The following is a 16,049-nucleotide window of genomic DNA, read 5'->3' as shown; positions in this document are numbered from 1 at the left end:
GAGCTTACACTGTACAGGAGAGAGAGAGAGAAGACCCCATCGATCATGAAAGCTTACACTTTCCTGAAGACTGAGAGGACCCTTCTGACCATAAGAGCTTACACTCTACAGGAGAGAGAGGACCCCACTGATCATAAGAGCTTACACTCTTTGGAGAGAGAGGACCCCACTGACCATAAGAGCTTACACTCTACAGGAGAGAGAAAATCCAGCTGATAATAAGGCCATGTTCACACTTCGCGGTTTTTACCGCGGATCCGCGGCGATTTTGATGCTGCGGGTCCGCAGCAGTTTTCATAGCGTTTCCATTAACATGTAAACCCTATGGAAACCGCAAACCGCTGTGCATGCTATGCTGCGGGAAAAACCGCGCAGAAACACAGCGGTTTAAAACCCGCAGCATGTCACTTCTTTGTGCAGAATCGCAGCGATTCTGCACCCATAGAAATGCATTGAACCGCTTACTTCCCGCATGGGGCTGTGCCCACTTTGCGGGAAGTAAGCGGATAATGCGCGGTTGCTACCCGGGGTAGAGGAGAGGAGACTCTCCTCCAGGCCCTGGGAAGCATGAATAGTGTAAAAAAAAAGAATTAAAATAAAAAATGATGCTATACTCACCTCTCAGCGCTGCCCGCGGCCGTCCGGTCTCCGGTTTGCTGTGCCGAGCAGGACCTGTGGTGACGTCGCGGTCACATGACCGTGATGACGCCGCGGTCACATGACCGTGACGTCACGAAGGTCCTTCTCGGCACAGCAGCTTTGGAATCGGACCGCCGAGTGCAGCGCCGAGGAGATCGCGACGTCAGAGGGTGAGTATAGCCAATTTTTATTATTTTTAACATTACTATTGATGCTGCATATTGCTGCATATGCAGCATCAATAGTACAGGAGTAATCCCGCAGCGGAAACCGCGGAACAAACCGCGATAAATCTGCAGGGATAACCGCAGCGGTTTTGCCCTGCAGATTTATCAATTCCGCTGCGGGATAAACCCGCAGAGCACACCGCAAAGTGTGAACATGGCCTTAGAGCTTACACTCTACAGGAGAGAGAGAGAGAGGACCTGGTTGGCCATAAGCGCTTTCACTCAACAGGAAAGAGGGAGAAAAGACTCTGCTGATCATAAGAGCTCAGACTCTACAGGAGAGAGGGAACCCCACTGACCATGAGAGCTTACACTCTACAAAAGAAAGAGACAGGATCCTGCTTGTCACAAGAGCTTACACTCTACAGGAGAGAGGGAGAGACTAACTCAGTAACTCTGGAAATGGAAAATGACTCCACCGGGAACCGCTGATCTGTGATGGCCCAGGTACTGACCATCACTGTACAAGGTATGATAATCTGTAAGATGTCATACCTGTAGGAATTATGGGGAGACCCGTGTGGCCACGCAAAAAGCCAGTAGTCCGGTCTATGCTGCTTGAGTAGTATGGGAAAATGGTGGCGGGCAAGTTTTTAGTTTGCCCCAAATCGAATCATAAAGCGTTTGAATTCATGTGAAACTGAGAATTTCAGAAAATTTGACTCAAAAGCGATCCTCCGATAGATCAGCTCATCTCTAATCTAAAGGCAAGAATACTTTTGATTCCGACCATGTTAATGGAAGAAAGAAGAAAACCTTCCTAGAGTGAAAATTTATCAATAACAGGGAATATCTATATATGGCTTTTGACATTAAGCAAAGTACACCACCTTTTAATGGTTATTGGAGGACAACTGAATCAGATGTCATCTTCAAGTTTCATCCAGGGTTGTCACGCTCCGTTGATATATTAATAAATGGGAAAGAAAATCTACCCAGAAAACAATTTCAGAAGACTAGGAGTTCTTTCAATTATGTAGTCAGTAGGTGATTCTACCCACCCAGATAGCTCCTTCATTTTAGATATAGGTTGGTTATGGGCTTGACTGTCTCCATACTGATCAATAAAAAGACAATGTGCCTAGCAAGACATTGGCTATGGTTTACTGATTTTTTTTACGGTCTCTTGCTCAACACCCTGGGGCGAGCCAAAGTGATGATCTTTTGAAAATCTGGAGCTGTGCACTCATCAGAAATACTTATAGCTGTAAAAGTGTTGCCACAACACATACAAACTTAGACGATATCCCAGAATCAAAATCTGTCCTATAATATTATCAGTATGGAATTTATGGAACAGTCTCAAGTTGACTATACATCAAAAACAATGATATGGTGGTGGTTGACAGGCTTTTGTCTTCTTTTGGACATCAAATAAAGATCTGCTTCTAGTTAGACCTAAGATGGTTTGATATTTTTTAGGAATATGTAAAAAGATTTATTTAGATATTCACATACTTTAGTTTATTTTGTTTAGCAACATATCAAGGGATTAAATATTGGCAGGGATTGGTGAAACTCTTTCATTGGTTTCTCCACATACATTAAACCATTCACTTTTCAGGAACATATGTGTGTCAGATGCAGAGAAGATAGTGGAGAGTACAAGTATAAAAGCAAAAAGGTAAACAACATGATCCACGTGCGTAAATATATATATGTATATATATATATATATATATATATATATATATATATATATAAATAGATATATATATACAGTATATATACATATATATACTGTATAACATTAATTAGGATACAAGGACACATCAACAGGAAAGCTCATGTTTTTGATGGGCTAGCTTGTAACCAATGTCATTAGCAAAGGAATGGTCCCACAGGAAATATAGGAAAAATATATCTTTGCACCATATTTGCCAGTAGATAGAAAGGTATCAAACCCTGGGGACTCTCAAATTTTAACATTTTCCCAAAATAAATATAATCCAGTAAACTAGAAATGCATCCTAAGGCGGGAGTGATCAACTTTGCAAATATTCTGGCTAGGACATTGCAAGGCCTTCAAAACGATATCACATTTTCTCATCACATGGAGGATGTATTAGGATGTATTTTCAATTGTATAAATTGTATTTGAACTAATGGGAAGAAAAGAACCATTGTTCAGAATGTGTCAACAGTATTTGTGATTCTCAAGGCTCCATGTTCTCCACCTGAAGTACAAAGATCGAAGTTCTACACTTGAAGAACAAGACTTGAAAGCTCTAAGTTTTCTATTTGAAGAGCAAGGCTTTTCCACAAGAGAAACAAGAGTCCTTCATCTAAAGAACATAGCTCTGAATTCTTTACATTAAAAATATAGTTCTCCACCTGAAGAACAAGGCTTTGCCTTCACTACATGAAGAATATGGTTCCGAGGTCTCAACCTGACGAGCAAAGCTTCAGTTTTCCACATGAATAACAAGTCTCCAAGTTATTAACTTGAAGAGCCAGGCACCAATTCTCTATGTGACAAGTAAGCCCATGTTTTCCAGCTGAACAACATGGCTCAAAGTTCTCCACTGTAAGAATAAGACCTAAAGTTCTGCCCCAGAGGAATATAGCTTCAAGTTCTTTACCTGTTGAAGCAAATTTTTGGTCTGAGCGAAGAGTGCTATGATAACTTTCAGATGGTATGCTTAGAAAAAAATCGCATGAAAATCTTAAAACGTATGACATAACTAGCATGATATCTTAGTCAAGAAAACCAATTATATAGTGGCTTCATAGAAGTCATTACATAATATTCTTCATGTCACATATTTATAAACCGTAAACTTAAATGGAGAATATCTGTAAAGTCAATGTTTGGTGGGACCACATTAGGCAGTGTTAGCGGCTTGTACAATCCTGGCTAAAGTCATGATGATTGATGTATCCATGTGGCAAAGGTGTAACTTTTCCTAAACTTGTGGTTCATTTATTAGATGATTATTATGATTTATTAGATAAATTATAAGAATAGTATCCTATGAGTGGTTTGTATCTGTATCTTTGAGATCAACCCCTTAGGATTGGCCCAGGATACAGAACAGTTTTGTTTTATTGGATGTTTTAAATGATTACCAATAGTACAGTGAAATACTACTTCCTGGGGTCATGACTTATAGTTGACCCGATTTCCAACAGCTTGACGCTTGTATCTCTGAACTTTAGAGTACATGCATTTTACTACTTTAAATGAAAACCTTGTTTTAGATGAACATGCTGAGAAGAAAGAATAGCCTCAGAGATAAAAACAATAGACTTCTATTATATAAAGTAGATCCCATATCGTTTAAAGAAGACACTAGTAATATATCTAGCTTACAATAAATCCTATTAACAAATGGGAAAATAATAGTAGAACACTGGCTGAATCATAACTTCAGGCTCCAGTCAAGAGAGAATGGAGTCTGGTGTAAACCATTTGCCTAATTTTCTCTAATATTAGATTAAATCTGAATGCTTATATAATTTTTGATTAATATAATAAAGTTTTTGATTGAACTTACACATCTTCCTTGACTTTTGTACGGATTGCACAACCTTGGTGTTTGGCAAAATTTTCCACTGAAGATCATTTTCACCTGTCTTGATAGGAACAGGATCTAATTTCAAAGGAGCCTCTACTGACTTGGTTTCTTCTTCATCTTTGGTGAACCCATTCGAAGGCTCATCTGATTCTTCTTCAACTATAGCCCAAACAGCTGTAGTAACTTCTATGACCTGGTCATTCTCTCTTGGTTCCTCCATGTTATTATTATTATTATTTTCCATCTCTGAAAACTCATTTAAAGTAGTATGCCATGATTCATGCTCAACTTCATTTTGATCTATGATTCCAGAGGGAAGACCATCAGCAACTATAGACCCATTCATTGGACTCTGTTGGACTGTATTGGACTTCAGCATCATGGCTTCTTGCTTCCTACTTCTTGTTTAGAAGATTTAGCAAAGAGGAATCCTTGGGAGACTCTTTCACATGATCTACAAAGCTTAACCGCAAATGATTTATGGTAAGCTTCAAATGCTTGTATTATAGTATTTCTTTAATACCCTGGCACCTCATCGGTGAGCTCAGAGATTTTTGGTCCATATATTTGTCTATTACTTCATTTTTTCCCGAATTTAATGTTTATTTTTGGAGAAGGTAGATGAAGTGAAGCATAACCGTCAGTCTTCCTAAGGAAACGGTGACTTAACAACAAACCTATGTAGGTTTCTCACTAATGGACTGTTGTTCCTGTCGCTTCGATACTGCTTGGCATGCTTGCTCCTTCCTCTTGGATTTTCACAGTTTTTCCTTTCCTGTGACCTAAAATGAAATACAAATCAACAGATGAAATAAAAAATTAACCATTCAATGTACTAATGTACAAAACTCATAGTGCTGGTGTCCTTTTCCTATATAGTCTCTAAGTACAGACCAATTAACCTTGCCATAAAGGTATTTAAATGGTCAATGTACGTTCAGACAACTGTAACAACAAGGAAACATTGCAGGGAGTAGGAAAAGGTCTTTGCCTTATTTCTTCTGCTCTCCTATCTGTCACTCTGCAGACAGATATAACAGAGAAGTGGACTTTAGGGCACTAGGCTAGGGCAGGTAAGCCATTGGTCTATCACAGATGCGATCCATACTGGGAAGTGAGGGAAAATTATTTCCTATACTTATAATGCTGACAGAATGCTGATGAGGAACCAACTACTTAAAAAAACATTTATGTCAAATTTCACAGCATGAGGATTTGGACAGTCCCTATACATATTAGACTGGTATATTCAACAAAAGCAATTTTGGGAGAGGAGGGGTAGAGTAAGCAAGGACCCTGATTCAGTATCTACATCGGTAATCCATGGCATGAACTTCCTTGGCTGACACTTGTGATTATGTCATTCAGCATGACACATGTCACGATGTCCAGTGAGGCCTACTTACTAAGCCTAATGTTATGTCATACTGTTATGGGGAAATAGTAATCTCAAGAAGCGCCAAGGATGCCGCCATACGAACACTAGCTGAAGAAGTTCTCAGTGCCCTTATCGAGCTGCCACAGAGTGCCAATGTGGATGCCATACAATAAGGTTCTACAAATCACTTTGGTCAACTCTACTTGAGCCTGAAATGGACAACACACCTTAATAATGAGAGTGTAGGCTAGGGCAACAATTTCCATAAGGAACAAGAAGTCAAGCAAAGGAGCGTCTCTCTGGTTCTCAAGGTCAACATTTGTATACATGTGATGTTTGGCTACATGATATAAGTGATGATAGAAGAATATCTGGTGGTACTGCACTCATCCATCTCCAGTTAAGGATTGTGCAATCATCATGAAGCATTTGTCCTTACTGTGTTACAAATGAACTGGCTGACTAGAATTTTCAGGACAGAGCAATTTGTGCTTACAACCATAGCAGTCATTGAAAAGGAAAGACAATAGTTAAGAGTCATTTTTGAAAGTCTAATGTTACTACAACAGTATTGAGATAACATTTTTTGGGGTTTGAGAGCTGGGAATTCCACCAATGTGAGGAATGAAGGCACTTTGATTTTGGGTAAAGTGCCCTAAAAACTTTAGAGCTACTCCGACTCTTCAAGATTGCAGAACATCAAAAGAGTAATAACACGATATCAGAGATAATGAAGGTCTCCTATGAGCTTTATAGAGACAAGAACTCTTTGTGCCTAAAAAAGTGGAATTTCCAATGGTGGAGTCTCACCAATTTTATAGACAGTCCCCGTTACAAACATCCGACCTACGTACGACTCAAATGTAGGATGTGAAAAAACAAACAAAAAACTAATACTCACCAAATCGCTCAACTCTCCGGCCACCCAATCACTAGCTTCTCACTTTCTTCTTTCCACCATTGCGTGCCACATTTCTAGCCTCTTTAGTATAGGCCAAAAATTCTGGCCTCGGCCAGGCATTGGAGGTCAACGCATAATGTAAAGTCGCGACACCATGATGTCTTGACATGAGCCATGACTTCATCAAGCACAGTGACCCCTGAGGCCTTAATGTGGTTGGAAGTCCTGAACTATAGTAAAGCTGGTGGAAATGCGGTGAACAATGGCTAAAAAAGAGGACCAGACAGAGGTCAGTTAACAATGTTGAGGTATTAGTTTTTATTTTTTGACATCCCTGTACTTGTTCCCACTTACATACAAATTCAGGTTACGAACCTGTCTAGTTAGTGCATTTTTATTATGACATTAATATGGATGGGGTGTAATATTACCCTCATACCAAAAATGTCAATTTAAAATATTTATCAATATTCGAAAGAAAGAAGCCCACTTTCCTTGTCCTGAAACAGTCATATTTTTTTTAAGATCCCACTTTCGTACAGATGAGGCCTACCAATACGGGGTGCAGAAGTTGCATCCAAGACACATTAGAATTCACCAGTATTATTGTTGGAGCATGGCATATGGGGGATTGTGTTAACGATTTTCCCTTCTAGGCCAGAAGCTTCAGGTTTGGTCTTGATGCCTTCAGACAAAGAGGCTTTGAAGACCAAAGTTGTTTTGCTTTTTTGCTGCAGACTGAGACAAAGAAACAGAAACATCATGGAAAAATTAACATGAAGAATGGCAAATGTTTGATATGGATTAACATTCAATAATGTTGAAGAACAATTTCTGTGATCACTTTCATGCTTCAGTCTGTAATTTCTTCTCTGGCGTCTATTAACTTGGCTGTGACAGTTCAGCCAGGAGAAGCTTTGATGCTCCTCAGTTTCACCACTTACTGATTAGAAGTGTTTGAAATCAGATTGCCTTTATGCTGTTTGTATGAACAAGAATCCAATTTAGCAGAGAGGAGCCTTCAAAGCAAATCATTCTCGAAATTCTCTATGATGGATGAATGGAAAATTGGCCACAGGTACATAACGTGCTCTGGAAATGCTTATTTTTAATGGTCCAAGGGGGGGGGAAGGTGAAACTATAATAGATGTTATAAACTTCGCATATTATGAGCCCTTTTTTCATGCCTGTTTTTTAACAGAACAAGTGAATATTTATAAACATTTTTGACATGTGTATTCTTTTTGTAAACTTTGTTTTATCCCCAAATTTTCAAAACAGTATACACTTAAAGAAGACCTGTCACTTGCCATAAATATGTACGGTATTTTTTTTACTTGGTGTAAATTCTGCTGTTCTGAATCCGGTGGTGCTTTTCCTTTATTCAAGAAATATGTCTCCCTTTTCCCTATACAGAAATCAAGTTGGTTTTTTTTAGCCAAGTGGGGGTGGTCATCCCACAGAGACCAGTTACTATGCCGACTTAGATAACAAGATTTGATTTACATGCAGGAAAGAAAGGGCAATATCTTAGGAATGGAGAGGAGCAGTAACTAAAGAAAAATAGCTGTTATGCATGTAACTCATTCATATATGGGTACTGGGAATAATAAAACCCTGTACAGACTAGACAATCCATAGTAGCACAACTGAAAACTCCATTTCGGACCTGGCACCCTGAAAGGCTGTCGAGGGGTTTCTTGTACCTCCTGAGGAACCAGAGGGAAGACTGCTGTGCACAGCTAACCAGGAGAGGGAAAGTGTGGTGACGGATATGAGGACCCAGGTTGAGGAAACTTAAAGCACATGCACAAAGGGTGACATGAGAATAATAAATGAAACAAGAATAATCTTCCACGAACCTAACTGAGGAGTAAGGAAAGGTGCTGGAAAGGCAGTCACACCAACACACAGCAGAAATACAGATGAGATTTGCCTAGTAGACACTAACCTTACGCTGAAAGGCTGGAACTCCTTAGCAGGAATTCATTTCGAAGTATAGCCAGCAAGGAAGTGTAGTGAAGGGAGAATATAGTCTTATCCAGAATGTGATAGGTCCGCTAAAATGGGACAATGGGAAACACCTGAAGAGGAACAAACCCATAAAGTAAAAATAAAGACAATAGGAACCATCACCATAAGGACAGGGAAGAAGAGGGCAATAGCTCAGTAGCCAGGAGAACAGACCACAGAGCAAGAGCTCACTGGATCAGATCTCCAAACTGAGCCATGACAATAACGCCAAATTCAGGAGAATAGCGGCATTTATACCATACAAATAAAAAATTGCACATTCATGTAATGAATGGTCCTTTTTTTAGGGGTCGTGAGCAATTTATTTGTTATTTCAGGAACAGTCTTGTCCATAATCTAGATCTAAATGGGGCTTTGGATGCAGCTCATTGACAAGAGATTATTTTTTGTAATTGCAGCCTATTCCATTAATAAAGAAGGATCTGGGTCTCAGAACTGCCACTGTAATGATTAGTGATAGTCCCAGCTCCAGGCAGTCAGACATTTACATCGTAACTTTTGGACTGATGAAATTTACATTGTAGGAAATCCCCTTCTAAGTTATAGTATTACCTAGTGATGGGAATATCCATCTAATAGAAATGTTCTCTGCATATAAGTACATCCACATCTGGCCATCTGCAGACGTCTGATGGAAAGCCACCGATGTAGCCAATCATCTAACTCTTGTGTAAACATGGCCTAACATGTGCTGGTCGTGGCCCCGGGAAACCATAATTGGTGCAGGTCAACATATTCGCATTGAATTGGGCCTCACTGATCTTATTTGGCTGAGTTGAAAGAAATTATTTGTGAATGTGCATATTTAAACAGATGGCAAACAGCATTGATTAGACACAAAGGACGGCCGGTCAGGTTACAATTTCTCTTTTTTCCAGGAATGTCAAATATGTCAGGTCTGTTCTCCCATTTTCCTTTCTTTTAACTTAGAACAATTTTTGCCCTTTTTGACCAGAGAGAACAATCTATACTTACTAATATCTATCTATCTATCTATCTATCTATCTATCTATCTATCTATCTATCTATCTATCATCCATCAATCTATCCATACATCTATCTATCTATCTATCTATCTATTTATTATCTATCTATCTATCAATCTATCTATCTATCTATCTATCTATCTATCTATATCTATCATCTATTTATTATCTTTCTATCTATCTATCTATCATCAATCTATTATCTAGCTATCGTTTATCTATCTATCCATCCATTGATCTATCTATCTATCATCTATCTATCTATTTATCCATCTATCTATCTAGCTATTATCTCTCTATTATCTATCTATCTATCTATCTATCTATCTATCTATCTACCTATCTACATACCTATTTATCTATTATCTATCTATCTTTTCCCCATCTCCCCCAACAGACCTATCCATTAAATTCAATGACTGCTCACTCTCCCCAGTCCCACAAGCTCGCTGCCTGGGGGTAACCCTGAAGTCTGATCTCTCCTTCAAACCACATATCCAAACCCTTTACACTTCCTGCCAACTTCAATTCAAAAATATTTCCTAGGTCCATACATTCTTCAACCAAGATTCTGTAAAAATCCCAGTTCATGCCCTGATCATCTTCCTCCTTGACTACTGTAACCTCCTGCTTTGTGGCCTCCCCTCTAACACTCTCGCACCCCTCCAATCTATCATAAACTCTGCTGGCCGACTAATCCACCTGTCCCCCCGCTATTCTCCGGCCTCTCCCCTCTGTCAATCCCTTCACTGGCTCCCCATTATCCAGAAACTCCAGTTCAAATCCCTAACCATGACGTACAAAGCCATCCACAACCTGTCTCCTCCATACATCTGTGACCTCGTCTCCCGGTACTTTCCTGCACGCAACCTCCGATCCTCACAAGATCTCCTTCTCTACTCCCCTCTTATCTCCTCTTCCCACAATCGCATACAAGACTTCTCCCGTGCTTCCCCCTTACTCCGGAACTCTCTACCACAACACATCAGACTCTCACCTACCGTGGGAACCTGCAAAAGGAACCTGAAGACCCACCTCTTCCGACAAGCCTACAACCTGCAGTAACCACCGATCGACCAAACCGCTGCATGACCAGCTCTATCCTCACCTACTGTATCCTCACCCATCCCTTGTAGATTGTGAGCCCTCGCGGGCAGGGTCCTCTCTCCTTCTCTACCAGTTGGTGACTTTTATCGTTTAAGATTAATGTACTCGTCTTTATTCTGTATACCCCTCCTCACATGTAAAGCGCTATAATAATAAAGAATAATCTAGGTTATATTTCTTTCTTTCTCATATACCGTATATACTCGAGTATAAGCCGAGATTTTCAGCCCAAATTTTTGGGCTGAAAGTGCCCTCTCGGCTTATACTCGAGTCATGATCGGTGGTGGGGTCGGCGGGTGAGCACTGTCATATACTTACCTAGTCCCGGCGATCCTGACGCTCCCCCTGCCTGTCACACTGTGTTCGGTGCCGCAGCCTCTTCCCCTGAGCGGTCACGTGGGACCGCTCATTAGAGAAATGACTAGGCGGCTCCACCTCCCATAGGGGCGGAGCCGCCTATTCATTTCTCTAATGAAGCGGTGCCGGTGACCGCTGACAGAGGAAGAGGCTGCGGCACCGAAGACAGTGTGACAGGCAGGGGGAAGGAGCGGGACGCCGGGAGCAGGTAAGTATGTAATATTCACCTGTCCGCGTTCCACACGCCGGGTGTCGCGCCATCTTCCCGGCGTCTCTCTCTCCGCACTGACTGTTCAGGCAGAGGGCGCGATGAAGCATATAGTGTGCGCGCCGCCCTCTGCCTGATCAGTCAGTGCGGAGAGACGCCGGGAAGATGGCGCCGAGGAGCTGCAAGCAAGACAGGTGAGTATGTGTTTTTTTTTTTTTATTGCAGCAGCAGCAGCGATGGGGCAATAATGGACGGTGCAAAGCACTATATGGCACAGCTATGGGGCAATAATGGACGGTGCAGAGCACTATATGGCACAGCTATGGGGCAATAACGGTGCAGAGCACTATATGGCACAGCTATGGGGCAATAACGGTGCAGAGCACTATATGGCACAGCTATGGGGCAATAATGGACGGTGCAGAGCACTATATGGCACAGCTATGGGGCAATAATGGACGGTGCAGAGCACTATATGGCACAGCTATGGGGCAATAATGGACGGTGCAGAGCACTATATGGCACAGCTATGGGGCAATAACGGTGCAGAGCACTATATGGCACAGCTATGGGGCAATAATGGACGGTGCAGAGCACTATATGGCACAGCTATGGGGCAACGGTGCAGAGCATTGTATATATGGCACAGCTATGGGGCAACAGTGCAGAGCACTATATATATATGGCACAGCTATGGGGCAACGGTGCAGAGCACTATATGGCAGAGCTATGGGGCAACTGTGCAGAGCACTATATGGCACAGCTATGGGGCAACGGTGCAGAGCATTATATATATGGCACAGCTATGGGGCAACGGTGCAGAGCATTGTATATATGGCACAGCTTTATGTGGAGTATCTATGGGGCAATGGTGCAGAGCATTATATATGGCACAGCTTTATATGGAGCATCTATGGGGCCATAATGAACGGTATGGAGTATCTATTTTTAATTTTGAAATTCACCGGTAGCTGCTGCATTTTCCACCCTAGGCTTATACTCGAGTCAATAAGTTTTCCCAGTTTTTTGTGGCAAAATTAGGGGGGTCGGCTTATACTCGGGTCGGCTTATACTCGAGTATATACGGTATATCTCTTTCCAAATCTTTCATCTATCTATAGGCAGGGGCGTAACTACCGCGGTCGCAGGGGTCGCAATTGCGACGGGGCCCGCAGTGCTTAGGGGCCCACCCAGTCCAGCAGACTGGGCGGGCTCCTAAGAACTCTAAGCTACAAAATGGGCCGCCGGCCCTTTAAATAATTCTTCCTTACAGGCCCTGCTGCGCGTGCACTCGCGATCACGGGTGGGACTGCACTTGACCCGCAGCAGAGCCCCTCCACCGCAGAGAGCCGCACACCACTACTATAGCTGCCACTGCTCTGTGCGCACAGGACCTAGGATGAGGTCACAGGAGGGGAGGAGTCGGAGTCACATGATCAAGGGCTTCCGTGTAGTGCAGGACAGTAGTGCAGTGCTGTTTGTCATCATGCTGGAGGAGGGTAAGCTTTTGTGTGAGGTCAGGAGGGGTTTGGGTGGATGTAGCAGAGCAGTGTGTGTATGAGGTGTACAGAGCGGAGCCGTGTGTGTATGAGGTGTACGGAGCGGAGCCGGGTGTGTATGAGGTGTACGGAGCAGAGCTGGGTGTGCATGAGGTGTACGGAGCAGAGCCGGGTGTGTACGAGGTGTACGGAGCGGAGCCGGGTGTGTACGAGGTGTACGGAGCGGAGCCGGGTGTGTACGAGGTGTACGGAGCGGAGCCGGGTGTGTACGAGGTGTACGGAGCGGAGCCGGGTGTGTACGAGGTGTACGGAGCGGAGCCGTGTGTGTACGAGGTGTACGGAGCGGAGCCGTGTGTGTACGAGGTGTACGGAGCGGAGCCGTGTGTGTACGAGGTGTACGGAGCGGAGCCGTGTGTGTACGAGGTGTACGGAGCGGAGCCGTGTGTGTACGAGGTGTACGGAGCGGAGAGCCGTGTGTGTACGAGGTGTACGGAGCGGAGCCGTGTGTGTACGAGGTGTACGGAGCGGAGTCGGGGGTGTACGGAGCGGAGTCAGGTGTGTACGAGGTGTCGCATCTCTGCTTCAGGAAAATGGCCGCCGCGATCTCCATCTGGGCACGCGCGGCATCCTGCGGCCATTTTCCTGAAGCCGCGGCCAGCAGAGCGCCGCTTCTGCGCACGCGCGGCCAAAGGAAGATGGCCGCCCCACCGATCACCAATGAAATGTCGCACATCACGCTATTTTCACTCCCCTGTGCAGTGGATTCGGGACCTTGGGCATGCGCACACCACTACGCCACCAACGGAAAACTAAGCAAGATCTGGGGGAAGACACCACGCCCATCTGACCAGACCAGCCTGATTGACAGGCGAAAACGACTACTTTGGTAACGTATTTCGGCAGCATAGGTGGGGAATCGGGGTCCACAAAATACACTATTGCAATGCACAGCTCAGGCCCTATTTAACAGTATTTTTATCTCATACGGAAAAAACGGGGTGACAGGTTCCCTTTAAGAGAAAGCCAAAATAACCCCGGGACAGAAGGCGAGAGCAGGGGGGAGGTGCGGGACAGAGCCGCTTTAGGCTAGTTTCACACTAGCGTTAACTGCAATACGTCGCAAATGCGTCGTTTTGCCGAAAATACGCATCCAGCAAAAGTTCTTGCTGGATACGTTTTTTCGTCATAGACTAACATTAGCGACACATTTGCGACGCATTGCCAAACGTCGCGTCCGTTTTGCGACGCTTGGGCGTGTGGTAGCGGACCGTCGGGAGAAAAAAACCTTACATGTAACGTTTTTTGCTCCCGACGGTCCACTTTTTCCGACCACGCATGCGCGGCCGGAACTCCGCCCCCACCTCCCCGCACTTCCCCGCACCTCACAATGGGGCAGCGGATGCGTGGGAAAAATGCATCCGCTGCCCCCGTTGTGCGGCGGAGACCACACTAGCGTCGGGAACGTCGGCCCGACGCACAGCGACGGGTTGTTCCCGACGCTAGTGTGAAACTAGCCTTAGTCACTAGTGTGAAACTAGCCTTAGTCAGGAGAAGCTGAGGAGCTGCAGCCGGTTTACATCAGCCACCCCTGTACCAGAGAGGAGATTGTGAGTTGTGTATATGAGCTGGTATCTCTGGTGTGTGTGTGTGGTATCTGTAGTGTGTGTGTGATAACTGTAGTATGTGTGTGATATCTGTAGTATGATGTGTGTGTGTGTGTGATATCTGTAGTGTGTGTGTGTGTGATATCTGTAGTATGATGTGTGTGTGTGTGTGTGTGTGTGATATCTGTAGTGTGTGTATGTGTGTGTGTGATATCTGTAGTGTGTGTATGTGTGTGATATCTGTAGTGTGTGTGTGTGTTATCTGTAGTGTGTGTGTGTGTGATATCTGTAGTATGATGTGTGTGTGTGTGTGATATCTGTAGTGTGTGTGTGTGATATCTGTAGTATGATGTGTGTGTGTGTGTGATATCTGTAGTGTGTGTGTGTGATAACTGTAGTATGTGTGTGATATCTGTAATATGATGTGTGTGTGATATCTGTAGTGTGTGTAATAACTGATGTGTGTGTGTGTGTGTGTGATATCTGTAGTATGATGTGTGTGTGTGATATCTGTAGTGTGTGTGTGATATCTGTAGTATGTGTGTGTGAGGCAGCGGCGTAACTACTACGGTCGCAGCTGCAAGCGGCTCTGGCAGGTCAGGGGGCCGTGAGTCCCCTTGAGCCTGTCTCCCTTATGCTTGTGTCCCCATGTGCCAGTCTCCCTTGCCCATTAGTCCCTGTGTGTCCCCATGTGCCTGTCTCCCTTGTCCCCTTATGCTTGTGTCCCTTGTCCCCGTGTGCCAGTCTCCCTTGCCCATTAGTCCCTGTGTGTCCCCTTGAGCCTGTCTCCCTTATGCTTGTGTCCCCGTGTGCCAGTCTCCCTTGCCCATTAGTCCCTGTGTGTCCCCATGTGCCTGTCTCCTATGTCCCCTTGTGCTTGTGTCAGTCTCCTTTGTCCCCTTGTGCTTGTGTCAGTCTCCTTTGCCCACTAGTCCCTGTGTGTCAGTCTCCCTTTCCCACTTGTCCCTGTGTGTCCCCTTGTGCTTGTATCCCTTGTCCCCTTGTGTCAGTCTCTTGCTCACTAGTCACTATGTGTCCCCTTGTGCCTGTCTCCCTTGTCCCCTTGTGCTTGTCCCTTGTCCCCGTGTGTCAGTCTCCATTGCCCACTAGTCCCCTTGTATCAGTCTCCCTTGCCCACTATTCCCCGTGTGTCAGTCTCCCTTGCCCACTAGTCCGTGTCCCCGTGTGCCAGTCTCTCTTGTCCACTAGTCCCCGTGTGCCCTTTGTGTCAGTCTCCCTTGCCCACTTGTGTCAGTGTCCCTTGCCCACTAGACCCCTTGTATCCTTCTCCCCTGCCTCCTAGCCCCCATGTGTCCCCTAGTGCCTGTCTTCCTTGCCCCCTTGTTCCCTCTCCTCTGCCCCCTCGTCACCATTTGCTCGTGTCTTTGTCACTGCCCCTGTATGGAGGGGCTGCATTATACTATGAGGGGGGCTGCATTGTATTCTATGGGGCTTACATTGAATTTTATGGCGGGGGGGGCCCCATTTGGAAGTTCGCACCGGGGCCCATAACTTTGTAGTTACGCCACTGTCTATAGGTTTAACTATTTCATATCTATTATCTATCTATCTATCATCTATCTATCTATCA

At 44.2% G+C, this 16,049-nt stretch overlaps 1 protein-coding gene across 4 annotated transcripts in view; it reads right to left on the bottom strand.

Moving 5' to 3' along the window:
* The window catches only part of SYNPO (synaptopodin), a 126,647-nt gene that overhangs the window by 80,437 nt on the left and 30,161 nt on the right, over window positions 1-16,049 (bottom strand). For 3 of the 4 annotated variants that reach the window (XM_077266341.1, XM_077266340.1, XM_077266343.1), the window contains exon 2: window positions 4,364-5,166. In XM_077266341.1, coding sequence (XP_077122456.1) covers window positions 4,364-4,766 — 403 coding nt within the window. In that variant the 5' untranslated portion in view covers window positions 4,767-5,166. Of the gene's footprint in view, window positions 1-4,363; window positions 5,167-8,614; window positions 8,748-16,049 lie in introns of all 4 variants that reach the window. The other variant, XM_077266342.1, reaches the window with a different exon arrangement.

This window comes from Ranitomeya variabilis, chromosome 5, assembly GCF_051348905.1.
Source record: "Ranitomeya variabilis isolate aRanVar5 chromosome 5, aRanVar5.hap1, whole genome shotgun sequence".
NCBI classification, from domain to species: domain Eukaryota; kingdom Metazoa; phylum Chordata; class Amphibia; order Anura; family Dendrobatidae; genus Ranitomeya; species Ranitomeya variabilis.
Note: the sequence above shows the minus strand (reverse complement) of the source record. Positions and strands in the feature narration are given on the sequence as shown.